Genomic DNA, 24,424 nt, shown 5'->3' with positions numbered 1-24,424 from the left:
TTTGCGTATGGAAGTTTTTTGATAGTTGACAGTATTGCAAACTGTCTGTCAAAAGCCGCTTTATTTTGAATGATGTGACAGGAAGTATGTTTTTATTCCCAGTGGCTTGTCTATGATGGTGAGAGGAGAACAGTGGTGACTGTGCACATCGGGCTTAAATTAAAGACGATGCATGGAGATCTCAGGCAGCTGGCAGGAATATTCTTCTCCTTGGTGCACAGTGTGTCCTGTCTGCAGTCAGGTAAGTCTCACTAACAGGGGCGTAGCCAGGACATTATTTCTGGGGGGGCCAGCTCTGGCCAGTCTTTTATTTGGGGTGGCACTTGATTGTCAAAAACTACTATTTTAAAACTCACGCACTGCATCACTCAGAGCAGCAGTTTTTCTAACAGCTCATCTAGCCATAAACAATGGATTGAACCTTCTTATGGACACTAATGATGTCTTACTGTTAGTGATAATCCCATGTTATTGGAATGGGTGCTTAGATAATGTGCGAGTGCGATGTGTCATGATTATGTGAGGGGGTTCAGGACTTTAACATGAGAAGGGGAAGCTTTTAGTGCAAATGACAGAAAGACACGATATGAATTGTCATTTTAGGCGATCATTTATTAAAGTAAACTGTAGCCTTTTAAGTGCAATATTCATTTTATTTGCGATAATAAACATATGTATATATAAAGAGTAAAAAATAAACGTCACACACACACATGTCCCATAAAACATAAAGAAAAACAAATATCAACAATGTGTAAAATGTACATTGAATTGTGTGTGTGTGTGTGTGTGTGTGTGTGTGTGTGTGTGTGTGTGTGTGTGTGTGTGTGTGTGTGTGTGTGTGTGTGTGAGAACATGTACATTGAACTGTTTCACTACAAACAGTGTGTGTGTGTGTGTGTGTGTGTGTGTGTGTGTGTGTGTGTGTGTGTGTGTGTGTGTGTGTGTGTGTGTGTGTGTGTGTGTGTGTGTGAGTGAGTGAGTGAGTGAGTGAGTGAGTGAGTGAGTGAGTGAGTGAGTGAGTGAGTGAGTGAGTGAGTGAGTGAGTGTAGGTAGATCCATGTAAATAATTTGACAATTGTATTTTTTGTAATTCTTGAGAACATATCTGAGAGTGTCTGTCTGGGAAGCTGACCAGATAAGTCTAAATAGAACAGACATGTACTAACATTGCAATACCCATGTCACATAATACACTTTAGGAAAAACAAAAGAATGTTGGGGCTGTTAATGATGCAGAATTGGCAGGTATAACAGACAGATGCTGGTTACTTAGCTGTTAGTTTACAGCAGCTGTATTCTTCGGTTGTGATGATTTCTAGCAAATCGATCAACAAACTCATCTAAATTTAAAGACGCTGCCCTCCTGTGTTCTATGCTCAACACCCCTAGATCACTCAGCCTATCCTCTCCCATTGTAGTTCTCAGGTGTGTTTTGACAAGCTTCAAGCAGGAAAAACTGCGTTCACAAGCAGCTGTGCTGACAGGTATTGCCAATGCAATTTTACAAAGCCTGGAGAAAACATCAAAGACATCCTGGTATGGTTCAATAAAAGCTGCCAGCTCTACAATTGTAGGTGGTCTCTGCATCCCTTGCTTTATCTTACGGTCTAAAACTCTTTTCATTTGGTAGAGCTCATGCTCAAGGTCCACAAGGTCACACCCATACAATTTGGCAAATGCAAAAAGGCTATCTTTGTCACAGAAGCTTCTGCTACTTGGATTTAAAGCTTGTATTCCACGCATTATGTCACAATTCTGATTGGAGAATCTGTTCCTGAGCTCAATGAGCATCCGGTCCAATACCAGATTAAAGATTCCTGTCCTGTAATAATCTTTGCCATCGCCTGTTTCTTGTCTGCCCACAGTAGACAGAACATGGTATCCCTGTAGCTTTGAACTTAGTGTTCTCTTACGTTTTGGAGCAGTGTCTACAGAGACATCACATTGCTTTGCAAGCTCCAAAACAGTGTCCCACAAATCACCAAACACCTGCTGCTCACTCCTGTAAGATTCAAAAGTACTAATAAGTGCCTCCACAAGATCCACTGCTTTGGCCAAATCAAGAGAGGAAGACTGGAGCATGTCTGACAGTAATTTTGCATCTCCCAGAAGTTTCTTAAATATGGCAAGAAACACAATGAACTGGATATCAATCTGAGGCAAAAGGCCTCTGGCACCTACTGACCTCTCGCCACTGTTCTCATCACCCAGTTCCTCAAGAACTTTCACAACTGCTGGCAACCTATCCCACAAATTACGGCAAGCATAATATCTGGAGGCCCACCGTGTGTCACTCAACATTTGCAACTCTCTGGGTGCACCTGCATACATCTCCTGTTGCACCTGTAACCATTTGGGATGCACTGCCGATCCAGACATGTAGACGTACAGCTGTTTTAATAAGGAAAAGAAGCAATCAGCCTCTGGGATCCCTCTCACAGTGTCCACCAGCACCAGATTAAGGCAATGCGCATTACAGTGAACGTAGAAAGCCAGCTTCGCTACTTCCTTAATTCGGGCCTGCACACCACTGTGCTTGCCACTCATGACTGCAGCCCCGTCATAAGACTGCCCAACAAGGTTAGTCTTATATTCTAGACCATATTTGGACAAGAGGTGAATTATTTTTATTGTCAAGCTCTCCGCATCTAGCTTCTCTGCTACCTCGAATTCCAGAAAACTTTCAAGGATTTCACCATTGTAATAGTATCTCAAAACAAAAGACATTTGTTCCATTTTTTTTTTGTCTTTAGTCTCATCCACAAGTATGCTAAAAGCACCACTTTCCTTGACTTCTTTGATTATTGATGTGCGCACCATCTCTGCTAAGCATGACAAAATCTCATTTTGTATGTCAGGACTTGTATATTTAGCATTCCTGGGACCATCCATCTTTTTCAAAATCTTGTCGTCATGGTTTGCTATGATATTCAACATACCCAAAAAGTTCCCTTTCCTGCTTGAGGCCTCAGATTCACGATGCCCTCGCAGAGCAATGTTCTCGGTTGCACAATGAAGAACCACTTCAGCAAGAGTTTTGATGTACCCCCTGTTCTCTTCAACAGTTTTGTTGTACTCTTTATTTAATTGCCCCATTAGAGATCCCTGATTTTTTTCTGCAATTTGGTATTCTTTCCATGCTAGCATGGCATTCTTGTGATGCTCAGATCTACTATGTGCAGCATACCCTCCGTCTGTATAGGTAGCTTTCTTCCAGTTTTTGAAACCGGAACCTGAATTAAACGTAGACTCATGGCCAGGTAAGCTGAAATGCCTGCAGGCAAAGCAAAAGGTGGAGTCTTCACATATTGAGTACTCCAACCAGGGGTGAACTTCATACCACTCACCCTTGAAGCTCCTGCTTCTGTCTCCCTGGAGTGTCTTGGGGAAATTAACTTTAGGTTGAGCTGGAGCTTCACCCCTGGACTTGGAAATGTCTGTAAAACACCAAAGAATCCCATTAATATCAGCTTTTAACATAAATGCTATCCACTTCCAATTACATGTTGTTCTTTAGTTGTTTTTTAAGACTAAACATGCAATCATTAACATTTTACAGATTTAATAAATACATGTTTATTATATGGCCAGCCTTTAAATTATTGTTGTTTGCCATAACCCGACCGAACATGTCCCATTATTCAGCTACTGATAACCACTCACCTGGAGGGCAGACTTTGTAATTAAATTCTCTTCTCCTAGTATCAGTCTCCTCCTCCTGCTCTGTCTCTGTCAACTTGTCTGCTGAATATTCACTGCCACTTGCTTCCCTTTCTGTACTTGTCATGCTTTCGCAACTAGCTCCTTCTGTTTCCCTTTCTCTGTCTGCAACATTCTCTGTCGTGCTAGCTTGCTGGTCTCTGGTGCTGGCAAAAAAAGCGCTGATTTTTCTGTCTCCCCCTGAGGCACTTATCCTTTTCATTGTGTCCTTTTTAAAGAAAAGTTTTACACAACATTAACTTTAGATTGCTTTTATTCCATTTCAAGTGTAAACTAGCGACAGTGCGTTATCTATGACTTAGTGACACCTGGGAATGGACTTAAGCTAACTAGCTAGCGATAGCTCGCTAGCCATAGATCATTTTACAAGTTTGCAAAAATAACAACAGCAGCCTTACTCAACTCACTCTGCCACAAATCCTTAATGTCGAGACATCATGACACATTTAATTGAGTGTGAAGATAACTAAATGATCTTATCATTTCAATGATCCTTTCAAGTATCACCAACTTACTCACCTGTTAGTTACAGTGGTATATCCAGCGCGTTCGTCTCCAGTGCTAGTCTCTCCACTGAAGCGCTGTCAGAATGCAGGCACGTTGGAGGGGGCGTGGCCCAACATGTTGCGAATATGGGGCTTGTAGCAGAAGTGACGAATGACAATATAAAACGACTTGATAAAAAAAAAATACTAATGCATTTATTTCAGCTTTATACCATTTCTGTTCATGAGGGTTTGTTGTATTTTTTTTTTTTTTTTCGTGCCGTGAGGTTGGGGGGGCCGGCAGGGTGGCCATACTCTGACCAATGGTGGCCGTGGCCCCCCCTGGCCACCACGTGGCCACGCCCCTGCTCACTAACTAGCCCCTGTGCTGCTTTGTGTCTCAACGTCCTCCTGCCGCTCTGCAGCATCCCACGCAGCCACCAGCTGTACTGCAGGTGCACCAGGTTACGTTTAAAGTCTATTTGAACTTCACTACCAGCAGGGAAGCATCTGCATTGAGGTGCAGAGGAATTCAATCAGCATGCATGCTTTCTTCAAACCACACAAAGAGTATTTATTCACTTTCAATTTTGAGATCTTAATTTATTGATTTTAGTCATGCAGAAGCAGATGCATGACCAACCAGATATACAGTATGTGATAAATGCTTTAAGATTGTATCTGCATTATGATACAAGAAATACATTTTTGATGGAGAAGATAAGTCTTCTTATCTATGTGTCTGTAACACACACATCTGAAGCTGGAGCTCCTGTTGGTATCACACAGATTTTAAGTCCTTGTTCAAGGACACAACTGTGGAGTGAGCAGGGAGGGAGCTGAAGGAAGAGCTGCAACAATTATTCGATTTAAATTATTAAATGAATTACCAACTATTATGAGTTAGCTAGTTTGAGTATTCTTTTTAAAGAAAATAGTCAAAATGGTTTGGTTTTAGCTTCTGAAATATAAATATGTTCTTGCTTATTTGTGTATCTATAAGAGCTAAGTTTCAGATAAAGACAAAAACAAAGTAATTTACCATTTTCTTTTTTTATATAATTCAAGCAGCTAATCAATTCATAAAAAAACAATCAACAGATTAAGCAAAAATAAAACTAATTGCTATTTGCATATCTACACATGACATCTTTATGAGTCAAATTTACAGTCAACAAGTTAGGGCTGCGAAATCTAATCATTGTCATTATTGATTAATCTGCTGTATATTCTTTTGTTTTATCAATTAGTTGTTGTCTTTAAAAATCGAGAAATGTATCCAAGGTGATCACTCTTAAAGTCTTGCTTTGTCAGTCTAAAACTCACAGATATTTACTTCAATATGATATAAAAAAAGAGAAAAGCAGTAAATCCCCATTTTTAGATTTTTTGCATGTTCTTATACTTTTGCATGAAAAGTTAAATTACGTCACTTCAAACTCTCCCTCTCCCAGCAGCAGCATGGGAGGTTCTACTTCCTCCCTTGTTGATGAGGCCGAGGGTGAATCTGCCTCTCGGGGTGCCGCTCTGCCCCCCTCCCCCGTCATGGGATGTTTGAGGAGCAGCCAGAGCACCTCCATCCCTCGACAGAGCCACAGACCCAGCAGGCACAGAGAGCGCAGGTAAAGACTCCGACACAAACAGACACCAAATCATTACTTTTAAAGAGCTCACTGTTGGGTCGCTTCATGTTGCCTGCAAGTTGGCTGAAAAGTTGCATTTAAACGCACCACAGGACTACAGCTACTTAGATAAACAAGCTGTTATCGTACACACAAATTAAAACTTATTCACAAGCACCAATTGTTTCATTACAGGTGGCCATGTTGTTTTAAAATAATCTGAGTTTTAGAATGATCAGATAAGATAAAAAATAGAAACGTCAACAGAAGTACGGCTGGGCAATATATGGATATTATGTTTATATCATAATATGAAGCTAGAAACTGTGTTAGAGTTTGGATATCGGAATATCATAATTTCTTAAATTTAGTTTTTGGATTTTTTAGAAAATTTTTTAACAATTAAAATATTTCATTTTGAGATCTTGGAAAGTGGAAGAAAAAGTGTTGAAACTGCATTTCTGGATAATTCAATACAAACATTAATTTCTGCCTCAAATAACGTCTTTTATAAATAATATTTTTGCTCATTTAAATGTTTTTTTTTTTTAAATGTTGCACCTTATGCTAAAAAAAATCCAATTCAAATTTGGCACATCAAATCTAACTTTATATACAGTATATCTAGCTTTTTGCACATTTAGATTAACAGTTGCTCAAATCCAATATCAGTTACAAAAAGTACAGGTTCACGCTCCAGGTGTACTATTTGTAAAAATCAAATTGTACACAAAAAAAGTTTCAGAATTTTAAAAACCACAATACTTTAAAGATATAATCCTTGACAATGTTCCATCCTTGATCCATGTAACTATAATTAAATTGTATTTGTTTTTCAAATACAATCTGTCCGTAAAATAGTTGTTTACATTTTGTAATCTAATTACTTAAATACATGTTATCTGTGACTACTCAACCCTGTGTGTAATATATCGACAGGTTAAAGGCAATCAGAGGCTGTCACTCTTCTTGTAAAAACAATCATTTATTAATGTAAATACTCCATACAGTACTTTGCACCTATATTGTGGAGGCTGACTCAGATGGAAGTTTAATTTATATCCTACATTTGGTTGGTAGTCCTGTGCTCCAGAATGTGTTCATGAATTTTTTATTAGGTGTTCGATATAAAGTAAACCTCAGCCTTATTAATTATTACTGCGTCTCTGTCTAATGTGCTGTCCTGTATTTTGAGTCTCCTCTGCTGCCACACTGTCCCGGCCTCCGACTGACTGAGCCGGTGTCAGGTTACTCTCTGACAGGAAGTGTAAGGCGACCAGGGATACCCCTGATGGCTCCACTCTGGACAAAGGCCTCCAAAAAGATATTTCCAAGGGGAATTTTTTCATTAAGTTTGATGCATGTTGATCCTAATAAACCAACAGTGGCATCAGGTAAGAAAACTAATGTTTAAGTTTTATAAAACTGCAGAATTTAAAGTGTCACATGACTCAGGTAGCACATGCAGTGGCTCAGTCAGTAGGGGCTTTGACTGGGCATCGTAGGGTCGCCGGTTCAAGTCCCCGAACAGACTTGGAATATGGAAAGTGGACTGCTACTTGGAGAGGTCTCAGTTCACCTCCTAGGCCCTGCTGTGGTGCCCTTGAGCAAGGCATCGGACACCTCCAATCCCCCCTCCCCATTGCTCCCCGGGCGCTGCACAATAACTGCCCACCGCTCCTAGTACTAGGATGGGTTAAATGCAGAGGACCAATTTCACTGTGTATGCTCTGCTGTGTGCATGTATGTGACTAATAAAGAGGGTTTCATCCTCCGATTCTATCTTCTACATGCTTGTAACTTCCTTCAAATGTCATGTCTATACTATACATTCTTATTTTATTATGTGCACGAGAAGTCCTTCTATCTATTTCCCCATCAACACTGCATATGATTGACATGTGTGTCATTTATATTTTACACTGAACCTGAAAGCTAAAAGAAAACTTTACTTTTACTTTTTTACGCTAAGAAAAGGATGAAATGATACAGAATCAATATACACTGTGTATGTATATATATATATATATATATATATATATATACATATATATATATATATATATATATATATACAGTAATAAATAAGGAACAATCAAATCAAAAGATGATAATAAGATGATCAGACAATAAAGAATAAAATTACTAAATAAAATCCTTCAATATGTAGTAAATTATAGAAATGTTGAATGGGTACCAATTAAGTGTTAAAGTATGTAAAGGGGGTTACCATCTATTCAGCACATGACTTCCTCTGTCTGTAGGACCTTGCAGCAGGCAAGAAAAACAACTTACCGCTGGTGGAATGTCACAAAGTACATTTTCTCAAGTGTTGTACTTAAGTACATGTTTTCTTTATTTGAGTATTTCCTTTCTTATGCTCCATTATACTTCTGCTCTACTACATTTTGGAAGCCAGTATCGTAATTCACTATATATTCATCTGTCAGCTTTAGTTACAAGTTACTTCTCTGATTATTATTATTATTATACGCTAGTACAACATGTAAATCAACTTTAATATAGAAGTATAGCAGAATTATACAAGCTAATTAAAAGTAGCTTCATCTTTACAAGCTGTGAAAGACATGTTAAAGCATCAATCCTAATCCAGTGATTTATAACATATGATGCTGAAATGGCCAAAAACCATAAATGAAACTTCTGGTACGTGAAGTATATTTCGGTGCCAATGCTTTTGAAAGTTAAAGATTTTGAATGCTGGCTTTAAACTTGGTAGAGTATTTTTAAGATGTAGTATTGCTACTTTTACCTAAGTATTGCATCTATACACGACTTCTACGTCTGCAACTCGATGAAACAAAACTATTAATAGGAGAACAAATGGAAGACACCAGTTGTTTGTAATAATAAAAAAAATATCATGACGAAATAACCTCAAAACAAAAATAAACGCAGAGCCGCTGCAGAGGTCAAGATGAAAGACTGTCGTTGGCTTGACACTCACAGGAAAAACTTTAGACACACTTACAGCCTAGACAGATGGCGTGCAATTCTTGACCAGAAAAGATCCCTAATCCCCAGAGAAACAAGGGTCCAATCTGACCAGTTGTTGATCACTTGCACTACCTAGTTCCCCCTGCATGAGAGGGAGGAGTCGGTTAAACAGTCAGTAAAGTATGATTTTCAAACAGTTTGAATCACTGCAGTCGCATTAGGTAAATTAGAATATCGTGAAAAAGTTCATTTATTTCATTAAGTCAATTAAAAAAGTTAAACTCATATTATATGGATTCATTACACACAAAGTGAAATCTTTCAAGCCTTTGTTTGTCTTAACCTTGATGACTATGGCTTACAGCTAATGAAAACCCAAAAATCAGTATCTCAGAAAATTTGAATATAACATAAGACCAATGAAAAAAACTATTTTGAATACAGAAATGTCGGCCGTCTGCACTCAGTACTTGGTTGGGCCTCCTTTGGCATGAATTACTGCATCAATGCGACGTGGCATGGAGGCGATTGGCCTATGGCACTGCTGAGGTGAAGCCCAGGTTGCTTTGATAGCGGCCTTCAGCTCATCTGCATTTTTGGGTCTCGTGTCTCTCATCTTCCTCTTGACAATACCCCCTAGATTCTCTACAGGGTTCAGGTCAGGCGAGTTTGCTGGCCAATCAAGCACAGTAATTCCGTGATCATTAAACCAGGTCTTAGTACTTTTGGCAGTGTGGGCAGGTGCCAAGTCCTGCTGGAAAAGGAAATCAGCATCTCCATAAAACTTGTGAGAAGAAGGAAGCATGAAGTGCTCTAAAACTTCCTGGTAGACGGCTGCGTTGACTTTGGATTGAGAAAACACAGTGGGCCAAAACCAGCAGAGGACATCGCTCCCCAAATCATCACTGACTGTGGAAACTTAACACTGGACTTCAAGCAACGTGGATTCTGTGCCTCTCCACTCTTCCTCCAGACTCTGGGTCCCTGATTTCCAAATGAATGCAAAATGTACTTTCATCTGAAAAGAGGACTTTGGACCACTAAGCAATAGACCTGTTCTTTTTCTCCTTAGCCCAGGTAAGACGCTTCTGCCATTGTCTCTGGTTCAGGAGTGGCTTGACACGAGGAATGCAACAGTTGTCGCCCATGTCCTGGATACATCTGTGCGTAGTGGCTCTTGATGCACTGACTCCAGCCTCAGTCCATTCCTTGTGAACTCCCCTAAATTGTTGAATGGCCTTTTGTTGACAATCCTCTCAAGGCTGCGGTTATCCCTGGTGCTTGTGCACCTTTTCCTCCCACAGTTTTTCCTTCCACTTAACTTTTTATGAATATGCTTGGATACAGCACTCTGTGAACAGCCAGCTTCTTTAGCAATGACCTTTTGAGGCTTACCCTACTTGTGGAGGGTGTCAATGACTGTCTTCTGGACAACTATCAAGTCAGCAGCCTCCCCCATGATGGTGAAGCCTCCTGAACCAGATTGAGAAATCATTTAAAGGCTCAGGACACCTTTGCAGGTGTTTTGAGTTAATCAGCTGATTAGAGTGACACCATGAGTCTACGATATTGAACTTTTTCAAAATATTCTAATTTTCTGAGATACTGATTTTTGGGTTTTCATTAGCTGTAAGCCGTAGTCATCAAGATTAAGACAAATAAAGGCTTGAAAGATTTCAATTTGTGTGTAATGAATCCATATAATATGAGTTAAACATTTTTAATTGACTTAATGAAATAAATGAACTTTTCCACGATATTCTAATTTATTGAGATGCACTTGTATATCAAAGCGACCCTAGTATGCTTTCAGTGTTTTTTCCCTTTCCTGTAGTGTGCTATATAGGTTTTTGTGCATGTAAATGGCTAAAATCCCTGTGTTTTTCTCACACACACTCCCCCCCTGCCTGAAACGCCTCCATTGGACTCCTTTGTCCACTCCACTTCTATTGGCTAACACTCCAACACATTGTACGGGACATCTTTAAGCGGTTGACCAATCACAACAAAGCCGGCCAGCTAACCAATCAGAGCAGACTGGGCTCTGGTTTCAGACAGAGGGTGAAAAGAGGTGCTGCAGCACAGACAGTATGAGAAAAATAAAGAGCTTTTTAGACATTAAAGCATGGAGACATGTCCCAGGAGAGTAAACAAATGTAAATATGAACCTGAGAAATGAGCGGAATAGGGCCCCTTTATACTTTCCTTTTTGATAAAGCTCATAGTTATCCTAGTTATGCTGCTATAGGTTTAGATTGTTGGGGGACCTTCGACTTTCACCTCTCTTCTTTCTCTTTATCTGGATGCACTCATGTCCCAAAAAGGTACATTTACTCACTCAGCATACCTTGAGTTTTTGTTTCTCTCCTCTTTTGTTTCTTGCCAGTTTTAACAATTGAATCTTGATCATGTCACCTACAGTATTGCAAGTCAGTCCATCCTGGGAGAGGAATCCCTCCTCTGTTGCTCTCCCTGAGGTTTCTTCCATTTAACTTTCATTTCTTGGAAGTTTTTCTTCGTACGTTGCGAGGCTCTAAGGACAGAGAGCGTTGTATGCTGTAAAGCCCCCTGAGACACTATGTAAAAAAGAAATACTGAAGGTAGTTTGTAAAAAAACCTCTTGTTCAGTATCAAAATATCTCTGCTTCATTCATTGCCAGGAGAACTGGCTGAGCTCTGCATCAGAAACACCTGCATCTCACAGTTTGCTCTGCAGTAAGCTGCTGGTCTCCGGCTTCATGCCAGAGCTACTTAGAGCGCGGCAAGAAAATGTGGGGCAGCCTACACACAGATGTCCCTCCAGTCTAAATCTCTCCCTGGATGCAAATATAATGTTGGTCTGTTTCACAGCCTGAGCACCATATGCAACATAAATCTTAGATGTGTTTTCACCAAATTCAGTGTTTTACAAAGAGTAAACACATGCTGTAAACTGATTTTAGTGATGGTGAAAAACTGGAATAAAACCCTAAAGAAATCATACATTTTAAATGATCTGCGAGGAAAAGTTAGTGTTGTACCGCAGCTTCTTAATTAAATTTTCTCCTCCGAGCCACCTCAGGGTACAGAAATATGTTAATGCTCACATTCACATCTGAATTCTTTCCTATCGTCTTTCCGGCTTTTTCTTTCTTCTCTCCCCTCGGGATTTTACACTTGCATGAGTTCAATAATACACTTCTTTATCAATATAAATTAAGATCAGACTTTATTTATGCCAGAGGGTAAATTCATAGGATGTTGCTGCACAGACAAACTAAAAGCTGAAGAACAACTTTAAAGTTAAGTTAAAAATGAAAATTCATTTAGAGAGACATGGTTTAGAGAAGCTTTCAAAAATATATAAGTTAGGACAATGGTATTGTAGCGACAAAGCAAATGAAAAAGAACAAAAACAAAAAAGACAACTTGACTATAGAAATCTCTATAAAATCGATATTAAGAAATGAGTTAAAAACTAATCAAAACATAACGAATCAACATTTTAATTGAATTTGATCTGTCTTTCTTGTAGTTTTTTTCAGAAATGTTCAATTTGTTATCTTTTTTTATTTAAATCGCTTTTACATATATATTCTAAATTTCAAAGAACAGAAAAAACTGAAGAAATAATAAAAGTAATCATTATTTTAATAATTATTATGACTCTGTTTTGTGTCTTCTTTGCAGTTTCTCTTCAGGGTCGATGCCCATGCAGAGGAGCCAGTGGGCTTGTGGTTGTTGCACTTTCCTAAACGCGGCCAGCGCCCACCGCTGCTCCATCTGTGAAGCCCCCCGGCGCTGGACGTGGCAGCCAGGTGGCAGCAGGGAGGATGGCCGCTGGTACTGCCCACGCTGCACACTCGCCAACCCCCGCGACAGCCTGTCCTGCTCTCTGTGCGGATACAGCAGAGCACCTGAGCGACCCCGGCACTCGTCTGAGGAGCAGCCCCGGCCTCAACGCTCCAGCTCCTGCTCCGGACCCCTAAGGACGTCCTACTCTGAGCAAAACACAAAGGATTCAGCCAAAAGCAGCCTGCATTGGGAGTGTTCAAGGTGCACTCTGCAGAACACCCCCACTTCAATGTCCTGCTCCGCATGTGGTGGGCCTCGCAAACTGTCTCTCCCCCAGATCCCTGCAGACGCCCTGCTCATGCCTGACGATCCAACGGTGCAACAAGCAGAGCCTGCAGCCGGCGCGCTTTCTCTTTCCATATCCACCGGAGGAGAGAGTTTACCCGTAGAAGCTTCATCTCCACACACAAACTCGTCCTCGGTGCTTAGCGCAGGGTCTTCCTCTCATAATAACCCCCTCCCCTGCAGCCGCAGAGAGGTGCCACCTCCAGAAGGCTGCCTCAATCAAACTCCCAATTTGAGTCCTTCTCCGTCCACGCTCGCTATTTCACATCTCTCCACCCAGCAGGAGCTGCAGCCCGGCAGGCGGCTCAGCATCCTGAAGGAGGAGATGTCCCCGCTGTCCCCTGCTCCGGACGGCCCGGCATCTTTCCACCAGAGTGTCAACAGGACGGAGGAGTGGGCGTGTCCAGCGTGCACGCTCATTAACGTGGGCAAAGCCAAACACTGCCTAGCATGCCACACTCCTCAGCAGCAGGTCGGGCAGCTGAAGCCTGCTCCGTCCCCGGGGAGGAAGGAGAGCATGCTGGTGGAGGAGCTGCGGCAGAGCGATGAAGGAGAGGCTAAAGAGCTGTGGGAGAACATCGTCAGCTTCTGCACTGAGGTCTGTAAACACCAGTACTTTACTAAAGTACACACTTCTCTTACTTGAGCATTTCCATATAACACTGCTTTATGCTTCTACTCCACTGCATCTCAGGTATAAATAAGTACGTTTCTATCCACTACATATATCTGACAATATTACTTACCAGTTCTTTCTGGACTCAGATCAATAACACAAAATATTATCAACTTATATATCATAAGGGGTTTTTATAGAATAAAATAGCCAGCGGTTTAAAGCTAATTTTTACAAGCTGCAACCATAAAAACAACATTAAAGGGGCCCTATTATTCTTTTTGTGTTTTCCCTTTCCTTTAGTATAGGTTTTTGTGCATTTAAATGGTCTGCAAACGATACATTCCCAAAGTTTCTCTTGGCAGCCAAACGAAACTGAGTATGTAAAAATCTGTTTTTGTTCTTGTAACTGTACAAGTTAATCTGAAAATGGGCCATAAGGTCTAATAAACGTCCGTTTCTACAACCAAGTTGAGGTGTATTTGTTTCTGTGATTTGATTCGCCTAGAATGCCGTGACGTTTGTGGACGACAGCTTCCCCCCCGGCCCGAAGTCGGTTGGCTTCCCGTCGGACGACAGCGTCCAGCATCGTGTCAAAAAGTGGCTTCGTCCTCACGAAATCAACTGCTGCAACTCGAGAGACCGCACCGGTGAAGTGGTCTGTTTTCCGAACGCTTCGCCCGTCCGACATCCTGCAGGGACTTCTGGGTAACTGCTGGTGAGCCCACAGTTACTGTAGCCAGAGTCGGCGCCAGAGCAGATCTACTGGAAGGGCATTGGGTCATTGGCGGGGGGGGGGGGGCTTGCTTGCTTTTGTGACATTAAAAACTCTTTAGCAACTTCGAACTCAGCGTCAATTATAGTCGATTGTGACAGATCGAGAATATGCTTCACAGCTGGTAGGAGGGGCATCAATGACCGCTAGGGGGGGCACGGCCCTCGAATGCCCCCCCCTTAGCGCCGGCACTGAGACTGTAGCATAAACATGGGCCAGATTTGTTTTGTGACTTTACTCCTTCTTGATTAATTTGTAAGAGACATAAACAATACATCATTAATTCACTCTGCTAGCCCATCATACTTTTCTTTCCACAAAGTTGTATTTGAGCCATTGTGGGTTAAAAAGACGTAGCATGGTGTAGGAATTTAGATGTTTACTTTCAATTAGTCCTAAAAACGACATGTACAAAACTAAAATAGAAGAAAAGAAAGATGTCTTTACTTGTTATGCCTCACCTTCAACTTCAGGTCAGTTATACGGTGTCTGCATGTCTTGGAGAACAGGTTCCTGAGTGCCTTGGCTGTTCTGGCTGAACGTCCCGAGCTGGTGGAGAAGGTGATGGTGACGCGCTCGCTGTGTGCAGAAGGAGCCTATCAGGTGCGTCTGTGCAAAGACGGCTCGTGGACCACAGTGCTGGTAGACGACATGCTGCCGTGTGACGAGAACGGACACCTCTTGTTCTCTCAGGTGAAAAACGTTTGACTCTAAACACTCACTGCATCAAAAATAAATAAATAAGTCCCCCGTGAGTCCAAAACAAAGGTTATTTTAGCAAGTTTCCTTTAAACACACACATAAAAGGTTTTGGAGTAAAAAAATAAATAAAAGTGAACAAGAGAAAATTAACAATTGCTGCGTCAACTTATGTACATGTATTTGAAACATTTTTGCATACACACAAAATATTTGAATGCACTACATTTATTTTAAAACTTAAGTTAAATTTTTACATGAAAATCCTATGATATAATGCAGTACTGCATTACTTATCTCCCCAGAAGTATATACAGTATCTCAAATTGGATCCACATTAACAAACTACAACATCAAAATGCTCTTACATAAAGTCATTAGTGATTTAAAACCAGATAATATAATATTCTATAATAATATAAAAGCTGTGAAAATTAAAATGAAAGATGAACAATGTTATAAAATCATACCACAACCTTCAGAAACAGAACACTAAATGGACATGATTATGGGACATGTTTTCAACCTTAAGTATTTTTCTATATGTATTTATTATACATCAATAATTCCTCTGGGTAACACTGCCTTTTATCTCTCCTCTCCTCCCCTGATGTGCTATTCAAGCTGCAGTGCAGAAGATAATTAACCTTCTCTTCCTCCCGTTCCCTCCCCAGGCCCAGCGGAAGCAGCTCTGGGTGGCTCTGATTGAAAAAGCTCTGGCCAAACTGCACGGCTCCTACTTTGCTCTACAGGCAGGTCGTGCTATCGAGGGTCTGTCCACGCTCACTGGGGCCCCCTGCGAGTCTCTGGCCCTGCAGGTCAGCACCACCAACCCCAAGGAGGAGCCCATCGACACGGACCTCATCTGGGCCAAAATGCTGAGCTCCAAAGAGGCAGGGTGAGTGTCGGGCAAAAACTGTAAAAATACATTTTACATTTTCTGCGAGACACATCATGCAACACAACAGTTTATAATGCATTGTGAACATATTTACTTATTCAACATTTCATTATATGCATTTTTGCACTGTTCATCTGTAATGTCTCCACTGAGATATATGTCTTACCTCTGTTTGTTGTGCTGCCAGTTTCCTGATGGGGGCATCCTGTGGGGGTGGTAACATGAAGGTGGATGACTTGGAGTACGAGTCCCTGGGTTTACGTCCACGACACGCTTACTCTGTCCTCGATGTGAGGGATGTAGACGCTCACAGGTGAGGAGACAAGAATTTGTTCACTGAAAATGTACAAGAAAGTAAAATAATACTCCAAAATGTTAAATGTTTTGAGCATCACCTGTCCATATCCAGTCTGTGTACCTTTTGTTTGATGTTTTTATTTCAGCTGTTTAATTTAATTCAAACAGTTCTGCTTATTATCAATAATAAAAAGATGCAACAAACTGATTTTTCTCCCGTGATAGATATTACCAAACTCAGCTATATGCAAAAAACCAGCCCTCTGTTCCCAAACATCCAGTTTAAAAAATAAATGCTTCCCCACAGACTCGAGAGAGATTTCCCCAGTCACAGTTTGCATGTGATTTTAGCTTGTGTTTGCACTGTAGTTCTTTATGCTGTATTTTGAGATTGAATTAGTCATAGTGTCTTAACATCTGTTATTTTTTATTTCAGGTTACTGCAGCTGAGGAACCCGTGGGGCCGCTTTTCCTGGACAGGATCCTGGGCAGATGACTGGCCCAGCTGGCCTCCCAACCTGAAGAGGGAGCTTTGCGCCCAGAGAGCAGAGGACGGCCTCTTCTGGATGGACTTCTGGGATTTCATCAGGTAGATCAAGAATAGAGCCGCACAATTAGTAATCTTAATTGCAGGAAGTGAAATTATGGTAAAGGCAAATACTGCAGTCCTACTGAGATATTCCATCCTACCAATTATATTATTAAGACTTAATTTTCTTTTTTGCTTTGTTTGATACAAATCCTCACAAAGATAACGTACATTTTAAAATAAATGTTTTAATTAAAATTAGAATACTATAAAAATAAAATGCATAAATGATCATTCCCCCAAAAATCATGAATCATATTTCAGTTACAATAATATTTAAAACAATTGCAATTAATTATTTTCTCCAGATCTTTGAGCCCTAATCTGAAGTTAAAAACACTGCATTTCTGTCCGTCTATTTTACATTTTCAGATCAAACTATGGTAAATACTTTGATTGCCCACAGAGGTGGGGGGAAAGAACTATATACTTGGGATCCATTTATAAATGACATTACTCATTATTAAATTTGGTTTAAAAAAAGAAGCTTTCTGCCAAGATAATCGTTGTTCCTTCAAAAAGGGGCAAACTAAGTAAAAGAATAGATTATGCTTTCTAATTTAAGTAATATGAGTATAAGTAACGAAGCGGCTCAGGCAATGTTTATCAAGAAGCAGTACTATTTGTCTTACAACATTTTTTCCCACCTTAAACACAGAATACACAACTATTAGTAAGTGGAACCTCATAATTGTTCTTCCCCAATTGCTTCTCAGGCTTCCCATAGTTTCCTTATGTCAGAAAACCCCCAAAATATGGCCGCCGGGTTCGAATCCGGCCTGGGTCCCTTTGCCGCGCATTTTCCCTCTGTCTCCCTGTTTCTGACCTGCACTGTCACTATATTAAAGGCACTGCCCAAAAAATTCTTTAAAAAATAAATAATATGGTGTGTGTGTGTGTGTGTGTGTGTGTGTGTGTGTGTGTGTGTGTGTGTGTGTGTGTGTGTGTGTGTGTGTGTGTGTGTGTGTGTGTGTGTGTGTGTGTGTGTGTGTGACCCCGGCAGGTACTTTGACTCAGTGGATATCTGTAAGATTCATTCAGACTGGCAGGAGGTGAGGACGCCGGGCGTTTTCCCCCGAGGAGCCGACGTCCCACTAACACTGGTGTCCATCACGGTGCTGGAGAGGACCGCCATGGAGCTGGCTCTGTTCCAGCAGGGCAGCAGGTAGTGCTACAGCGCTACTCACCTTCTAATAACCCTCAGTCAGTTAGAGATAGTATAGTTCAGACAATTAGGACTGCAGCAAGCCAGATTGGGCTCGACAAGTTTCTGATGTTGGTGGAGAGTGAAAACAACATGAAGCAAGATGATAAAACTAAACATTTTCAGCAATGCACATTTAACAAACCCATCAAAGTCTTATTTCGGTTAATAACAACTGCGTAGAAAGACCATTGTGGGTAAATCTATCATAAAATATCTATGGAGCCAAGGGTGATGGTGAAGACTTTTAGATAAAAACTATTAAAGTGTTACATTTATGGGGGAAACAATGAACATGCTCCTACATTGAGGTGGTAAATATATGAAAATCACAAATATACAATAAAAACGTTTCAAGTCATAGATTTTTCAGAAAAACATTACAATATCTGAGAATAAAGATACAATTGTTCAAGAAAAAATAAGCAATGTGGTTTCTGAACATTACCCGTCCTTATTGGTGCCTTCGATTTGCACCCAAGGTCATCTTACATCACCTAAATCAGGCAATAGACAACCGTCAATAATAACACAAACTAAATGTTTCTTGTTTGTGTGAATAGTTGCAATTAAAAACATTTGAATACTTGAATAAAATTCGGAAAATCTTGGAAAGCAGCAGCATTTCTTTATAATGGTAATACAGTTGTATTACTTAGACCACATTTTACTAGAAAGAAAAAACGGAAAGAAAGAAAACCTGGAAATTCTCTGAGATTAAGGTATTACATTTACTTGGAAAAACAGGAAAAGTTTGTTATTGCTTTAAAAAACAACCCAAAGGTTTTTCTCACAAATGTAGAAATTTATAAAGTCCTACATTTTATAGAAAACTAAATACTTAAGTCTCAGGGAATTTATATATTTTTTAATTGTATGCAACTACTGACTTCTACTACCAGCTCATTGTTTGGGGTTTATTTCTCATGATTGCTCTATGACGTAATAAAAACTCCAATGACTGCCGACTGCCTTTTTTAATCTGACCCCACAACTGCTCCGGTGTCCTCAGGCGGTGGGACACAGCAGAGAGCCACCTCCTGGATCTGTGTGTGTTGTTGTTCCGAGTTTCCTACGACAGTGCGGGGTCACCCACACTCGGCCGCCTGCTGGCTCACAGCCGCCGCTCGGTGAGGAGGTTTGTGGGCTGCGACGTGATGCTGGAGCCGGGAGAGTACGCCGTGCTCTGCTGCGCCTTCAACCACTGGCACAGCAGCCCCGCAGAGGGGAACAGTAAGGGTGCAACATCAGGATGTTTTCTTTTCAAAGATAATTTATTTTATTTCAACTGTTGTACTCCTCAGTTAAAACAGACTAGCAGGCTATCTGAATGTTCCCAATAAAAATAAGTACTTCTGTTAAGAGTCAGAGTCCAGGCCAGGTTTTGCAGCACCTTACTGTATTTAAATGTGTTAATGTTGTGTGTTCTCAGCCTCTGAGGAGCCGGGCCACATGCTGGCAGTCTACAGCTCCAGGCTGGTGATGGTGGAGCAGGTAACGGCCTCCAGCAACACTATCGCCGATGCCATCATCCAGCTGACAGAAACTAAAGGAGAGAGACACGAGGTCAGTGTGTAAAATCAGTGATTTATTGTACATACCTAACACACACAATAAACCAGCTGGAAAATGCATTGCACTGTTGTTACTTTACACAAACCATAAGGTGATTAACCCCTTCACAACAACAACCATTCACTTTGCCATCTGGAGGACACTTTTTTAATGCTTAATGATGAACTTACAGTACAGTTGTACATAAAAACGCTACTTCTAGTACAAGAGAATATTGACAAATCCAATATTTTTGACCTAAATCTGATTATTGTTATTAAAAACAAACCTAAAGATATTCTTACTTTGCTTTCCACAGAAACCCAATTTTGTTCAGATTCTCCTACTTCTTAGGCTAAATAAACAACTTCCCCAAAAGTTGACTTTTAGAGATACATGGTTCTCACAGGACAAAGCTACACACATATTGTGATCTCATAGATTATGATGCATTGCTGCAGATTAAACTGGCCAGCAGAATATAAAAGAGTTAAAAACACCTCCAGCAGTAAAATGCAACATAATGCAGCAGTAATATTTATCCAGAAACACCATATAAAAAAACACCGAAGCAACATTACACTGCACAATGAACACTTGTACTTTAAGAACTTTAACTACATTTTACTTCATCGTCCATTGTAAGGTTTTGAATGCACAGGATTTTTTTCTGTGAGTATTTGTTATAAGGTGTGTTATTACCAAATACTTTTCTCCCCCAGGGTCGAGAGGGGATGACCTGTTACTACCTGACCCACGGCTGGGCGGGGCTTATCGTCATGGTGGAGAACAGACACCCGAGACATCACCTCCACGTGTCATGTGACTGCAGCGACAGCTTCAACGTGGTGTCGACGCGCAGCAGCCTCAAAACCATCGACAGCATCCCGCCGCTGCACAGGTTACCTGCACAAACTACTTTCATCAAATAGCTGACAGGACATTACTGATGACAGATGAGCATTAAGCTGTTTGTTCTTTTGTAGATAATATTTACTATAAATTTTTCTTGCAAAGCTGTGAATATTATTTGGGCAAATATACTGTTATTTTCAACTGCTGTCTACCTGTAATTCAAAAGTATTTATAAGCCAGTTCAACTTGTATTGAACTGAATAAATTAGGGCATATTAATATTTGTATCTTGATACAATGCTAGATAGTGTAGTTTTAAAGGCGTTATAACAGAAAAGTGATATCATGTTCTGAATGAAACAGACTTTGTAAAGCACTCATAGTCAAACCCACAATGTTATAATAATAATATCTATATCAAGGTATTTGTTTAAAAAGATACTGATACTGTTAGTATTTAGGTTTTTAATCAGAAAGATATTCCTGAACCCACACATAAAGTAGAAACGGTCCCTCAGTAGAGTTAAAGTCTCCCTATACTATCATAAGAGTTGATGTCACTCAATTGAGAAACAAATATTCTTTAAAAATAACATCTTTATACTTTAAAGCTATTCCCTAAACCAAATCTTCTGTTATTTACACTTTTGTTTATTATTATTTAATTCAGAAACAAATGTATAAATAATAATAATAATTATATTTATTATAATTTACTTTTAATATTATTTCTTCTTATAAAATGATTATTATTTCAGGAAAAGATGTGAACAGTTCCTCAGTCATCATCAACTCTTATTGAGCTACATAAATGTGTTCACATTGACCTTCTGATGTACTGTATAAACGTGTATGAACATGTATTCCTGTGGATGTGAAGGTGTTCTCTCTCAGGCAGGTGCTGGTGGTTTTGTCTCAGCTAGAGGGAAATGCTGGTTTCTCCATCACTCACAGGCTGGCTCACCGTAAGGCCGTGCAGGCTTCTCTTGGGAACTGGAGTCCCTCGAAGGCAACACACAGCCCGGCTCTGAGCCCGGAGACAGCAGGTCTGCATCAGCCCCGCCCCCTCTGACCCGCAGCACCAGGAACCAGATAAAAGATCTGCTTCATACACTAAACCGGGGATTTCACGTGGAGGCAGCTTCTTTAAAGGAACAGTCCAACATCTAAGGAGTAGCTATGGCTCATTTAAGGTTAAAAAAAAATATTATAAAATGAAGTACGGAGCCTTGGGAGGGGATATATATTCAGAGAAATGCATTCTGAATTATGATTACAGCGATACATTTACAAAATAAATTTGCTGGATGAAACTCAAATATTCTTAAAAATTAAAATGGTAAAATTATGGTAAAGAAATCTGAAATTTGACTGGAAAAAAACCCCTCAAATACTCTGATATTAAATGTGTACTTTTTCAATATTCCCAAAGGCGCATTTTATATTCATGGGGAAAAATACATTCTCTGAGATTAAGATCATAAATAACATTTTTAACATTTTGGCAATACTGCAAAAAAAAGTCACACACTAACAACACCGGTTTTAAAATAACAATTTAAATAAAATTTTAAAAAACACTGTCATTTTGCGTTACAATAACACTATTTATAGCACCAGAATAAATGTGTTCCTTGCACTAGTATAACTTTATAATCTAAGAGAACATTTTAGTTTTTTCTCATAAAGTTATGACAGAAATCTGAATATTACCCCCTCTGCCGGCTCGAATGTTCTTTTTTTGGATCCTTTACTGACCCAAATACACCGTCGTACATTTCCCTAAATGTTGGACTTTTTTACAAAGAGGCATCACATTTAGTGAGTGCTGTTTCAGCTCCCATGTCAGAGCTCCTCTGAGACAGAAATAATCGTTTTATTTTTTTATAAAGCTCAATATGCAGAACTAAACAGTTATGCAGCTTTTTATGGTTGTGTGAGGTTACTCATTAGATGATAAAACTTTATAATTCGAGCACATGTCATTCAAGAGATGCAGCTCAAAAAGTGCAAAAAAATAAATGCAAAACACTTTTACCAACCCAGAATAAAATTAAACATAAAGATATAATATACAATGTATATTAATAGCCAAAACCACCATTACAAATGTTAATTATTAGAGATTTTATAAAGAAAATAATTACAATTGCATTATAGGCCAAATAAAATAAATAAAGGTTTAATGCTCGTGTTACAAAGAACAATGCGCCACTGCCATCACTTTTCATAGGGACTATTTCTTTGGTTGAAAGTAGTCCCAATAAAAACAGTTTACGCTGGAGTGTGTGGATTATCAAAGAGTGTTTATTCCTCTGACATTAAATGAGATTTTTCCACTTCGCTTCATCAACAATGTAATAAATACAGGCATCGACTTCTTAATTGATTTGATTCACAATTCGATGATTTATTTCTGTCCTCAGAGCAGCTCTGCATCCAAAACCAGTAGTTGCACATTCCTCCACAGAGACATGTAGGAACACATGACGCACTTTATATCTCTCACATTTCAGATCGCAGGCTGGTCTTCAGGTCCACACTGTCTTAATTGCACTGGTGATAGATGAATAGAAGTGATTCACTTTAGTTAGTTGTGTTCGAACTGGCTGCCAAGAATATTCACAGTAATAACAAACATGGTGTTTATTCTCCTTAGTATTTCTCCGTCACTATACTTGTAGAACGTCCTTTAATGAAGGATGTTTAAATAAAGTTTTAAAGTAGAGACAGTCTTTGTGTGAAAGCATTAGCACTTTACAAATTATAAAACTATGCTGGATTGTTATATTTTACTTTAAAATGTATGTGTTTTTAAAATGTGCAGGGGAGAAAAATATTTGTGCCGATCTAATCCAAAACATCATTATTGTTAGAGAATTTAAAATATAAACTATGCAAATGTTTGAAAGCTCTTGTGATGCTCAGTTAAATTAAACATGTATATCTCTTTATCATTGGGTTATCTGTTACATTTCTAAATGTATTGTTTGTATATATTGTGATTATTTTTTATTTATTTATGGAGGCCCAGTTCAATAATGTGATTGGAACAAAAGCTCCTTCTGATATAGTAACTCATAAAATCAATTAGTTAATTTTTCCAAAATATAAAAAAAATATTACGATTTAAAATCATGTTTATGCTGGAGAACTAATTCTCCATCATTTTCCAATATTTGGTCATTTTGTTGAGATAAAAAATCATTCACTTGCATTACAAAGTGGTTATTCTTTATATTAAGTCTTTACATTCATCAGGATCCTTTTATTTCATAGGTGTAATTCATTCATGTCATCATCATATTTCAGTTTTTGAGGCAGAAATTGGTTTCCATAGGTTGTAATTACTGTTTTATATATTACTTTAAAACTTTTTGTTGCCTCCCAAAAATGCCACTGTCTCCCGATTGTCTGTTGGAAATACAATGTGTAGCTAGGTAGTTAGCCACCTAGCTACATCACAAGAAATAGATTTATTTATTTGTTTCAGGAAATATTATGCTAATTTCAGGTTAATTTTTGTATTTTGTGTCTCTACTGGGACATGTCTCCATGCTTTAATGTTCAAAAAGCTCTTTATTGTTCTCATACTGCCTGTGCTGCAGCACCTCTTTTCACCCTCTGTCTGAAACCAGAGCCCAGTCGGATCTGATGGTATTCGGTCGGCTCAGTTGTGATTGGCCAACTGCTTACAGATGTCCTTCCCCTTAGCTACCCATATATTTTGATTCCAAAATTGAACAACGTTTCCTCTGAGTCCTTTTAGTTTCAGTATTTCAGCACTGATTGGTCGGGTGAAACATCAACTAAATGGGAATCAATGCAATTTAAAGCTGGCAGTAATAAGCACTTTTATGCTGCAGAGACAGATTGTAATTATTTAACCTCAGTCTATCAGCATTCTTTCACACACTTGGGAATGACTGACACTTATTACCTGCCAGTTACTTTTCTTAGGCTAGGATCAATAGTCCTACACTAAAAAGCTTTTAGGAGGCGGTATCTGGTATTTTCTGGAAAGGTT

At 39.5% G+C, this 24,424-nt stretch overlaps 1 protein-coding gene across 1 annotated transcript; it reads left to right on the top strand.

Annotated features, from left to right (window-relative positions):
- Positions 1-199: 199 nt before the first annotated feature.
- Positions 200-24,424, top strand: LOC134877787 (calpain-15-like). Its single transcript, XM_063903428.1, is given in 15 exon segments — positions 200-241; positions 5,666-5,830; positions 12,458-13,505; positions 14,032-14,172; positions 14,174-14,241; positions 14,808-14,991; positions 15,672-15,895; positions 16,086-16,211; positions 16,632-16,784; positions 17,788-17,949; positions 19,001-19,227; positions 19,421-19,554; positions 20,265-20,443; position 20,919; positions 21,278-24,424. Coding segments are annotated over 14 exon segments (3,000 nt in total). The 5' UTR covers positions 200-241; positions 5,666-5,669; the 3' UTR covers positions 21,470-24,424.

This window comes from Eleginops maclovinus, chromosome 16 (assembly GCF_036324505.1).
Source record: "Eleginops maclovinus isolate JMC-PN-2008 ecotype Puerto Natales chromosome 16, JC_Emac_rtc_rv5, whole genome shotgun sequence".
Taxonomy (NCBI): domain Eukaryota; kingdom Metazoa; phylum Chordata; class Actinopteri; order Perciformes; family Eleginopidae; genus Eleginops; species Eleginops maclovinus.
The sequence above is the reverse complement of the archived record's forward strand: the minus strand, read 5'-3'. Positions and strand labels throughout refer to the sequence as shown.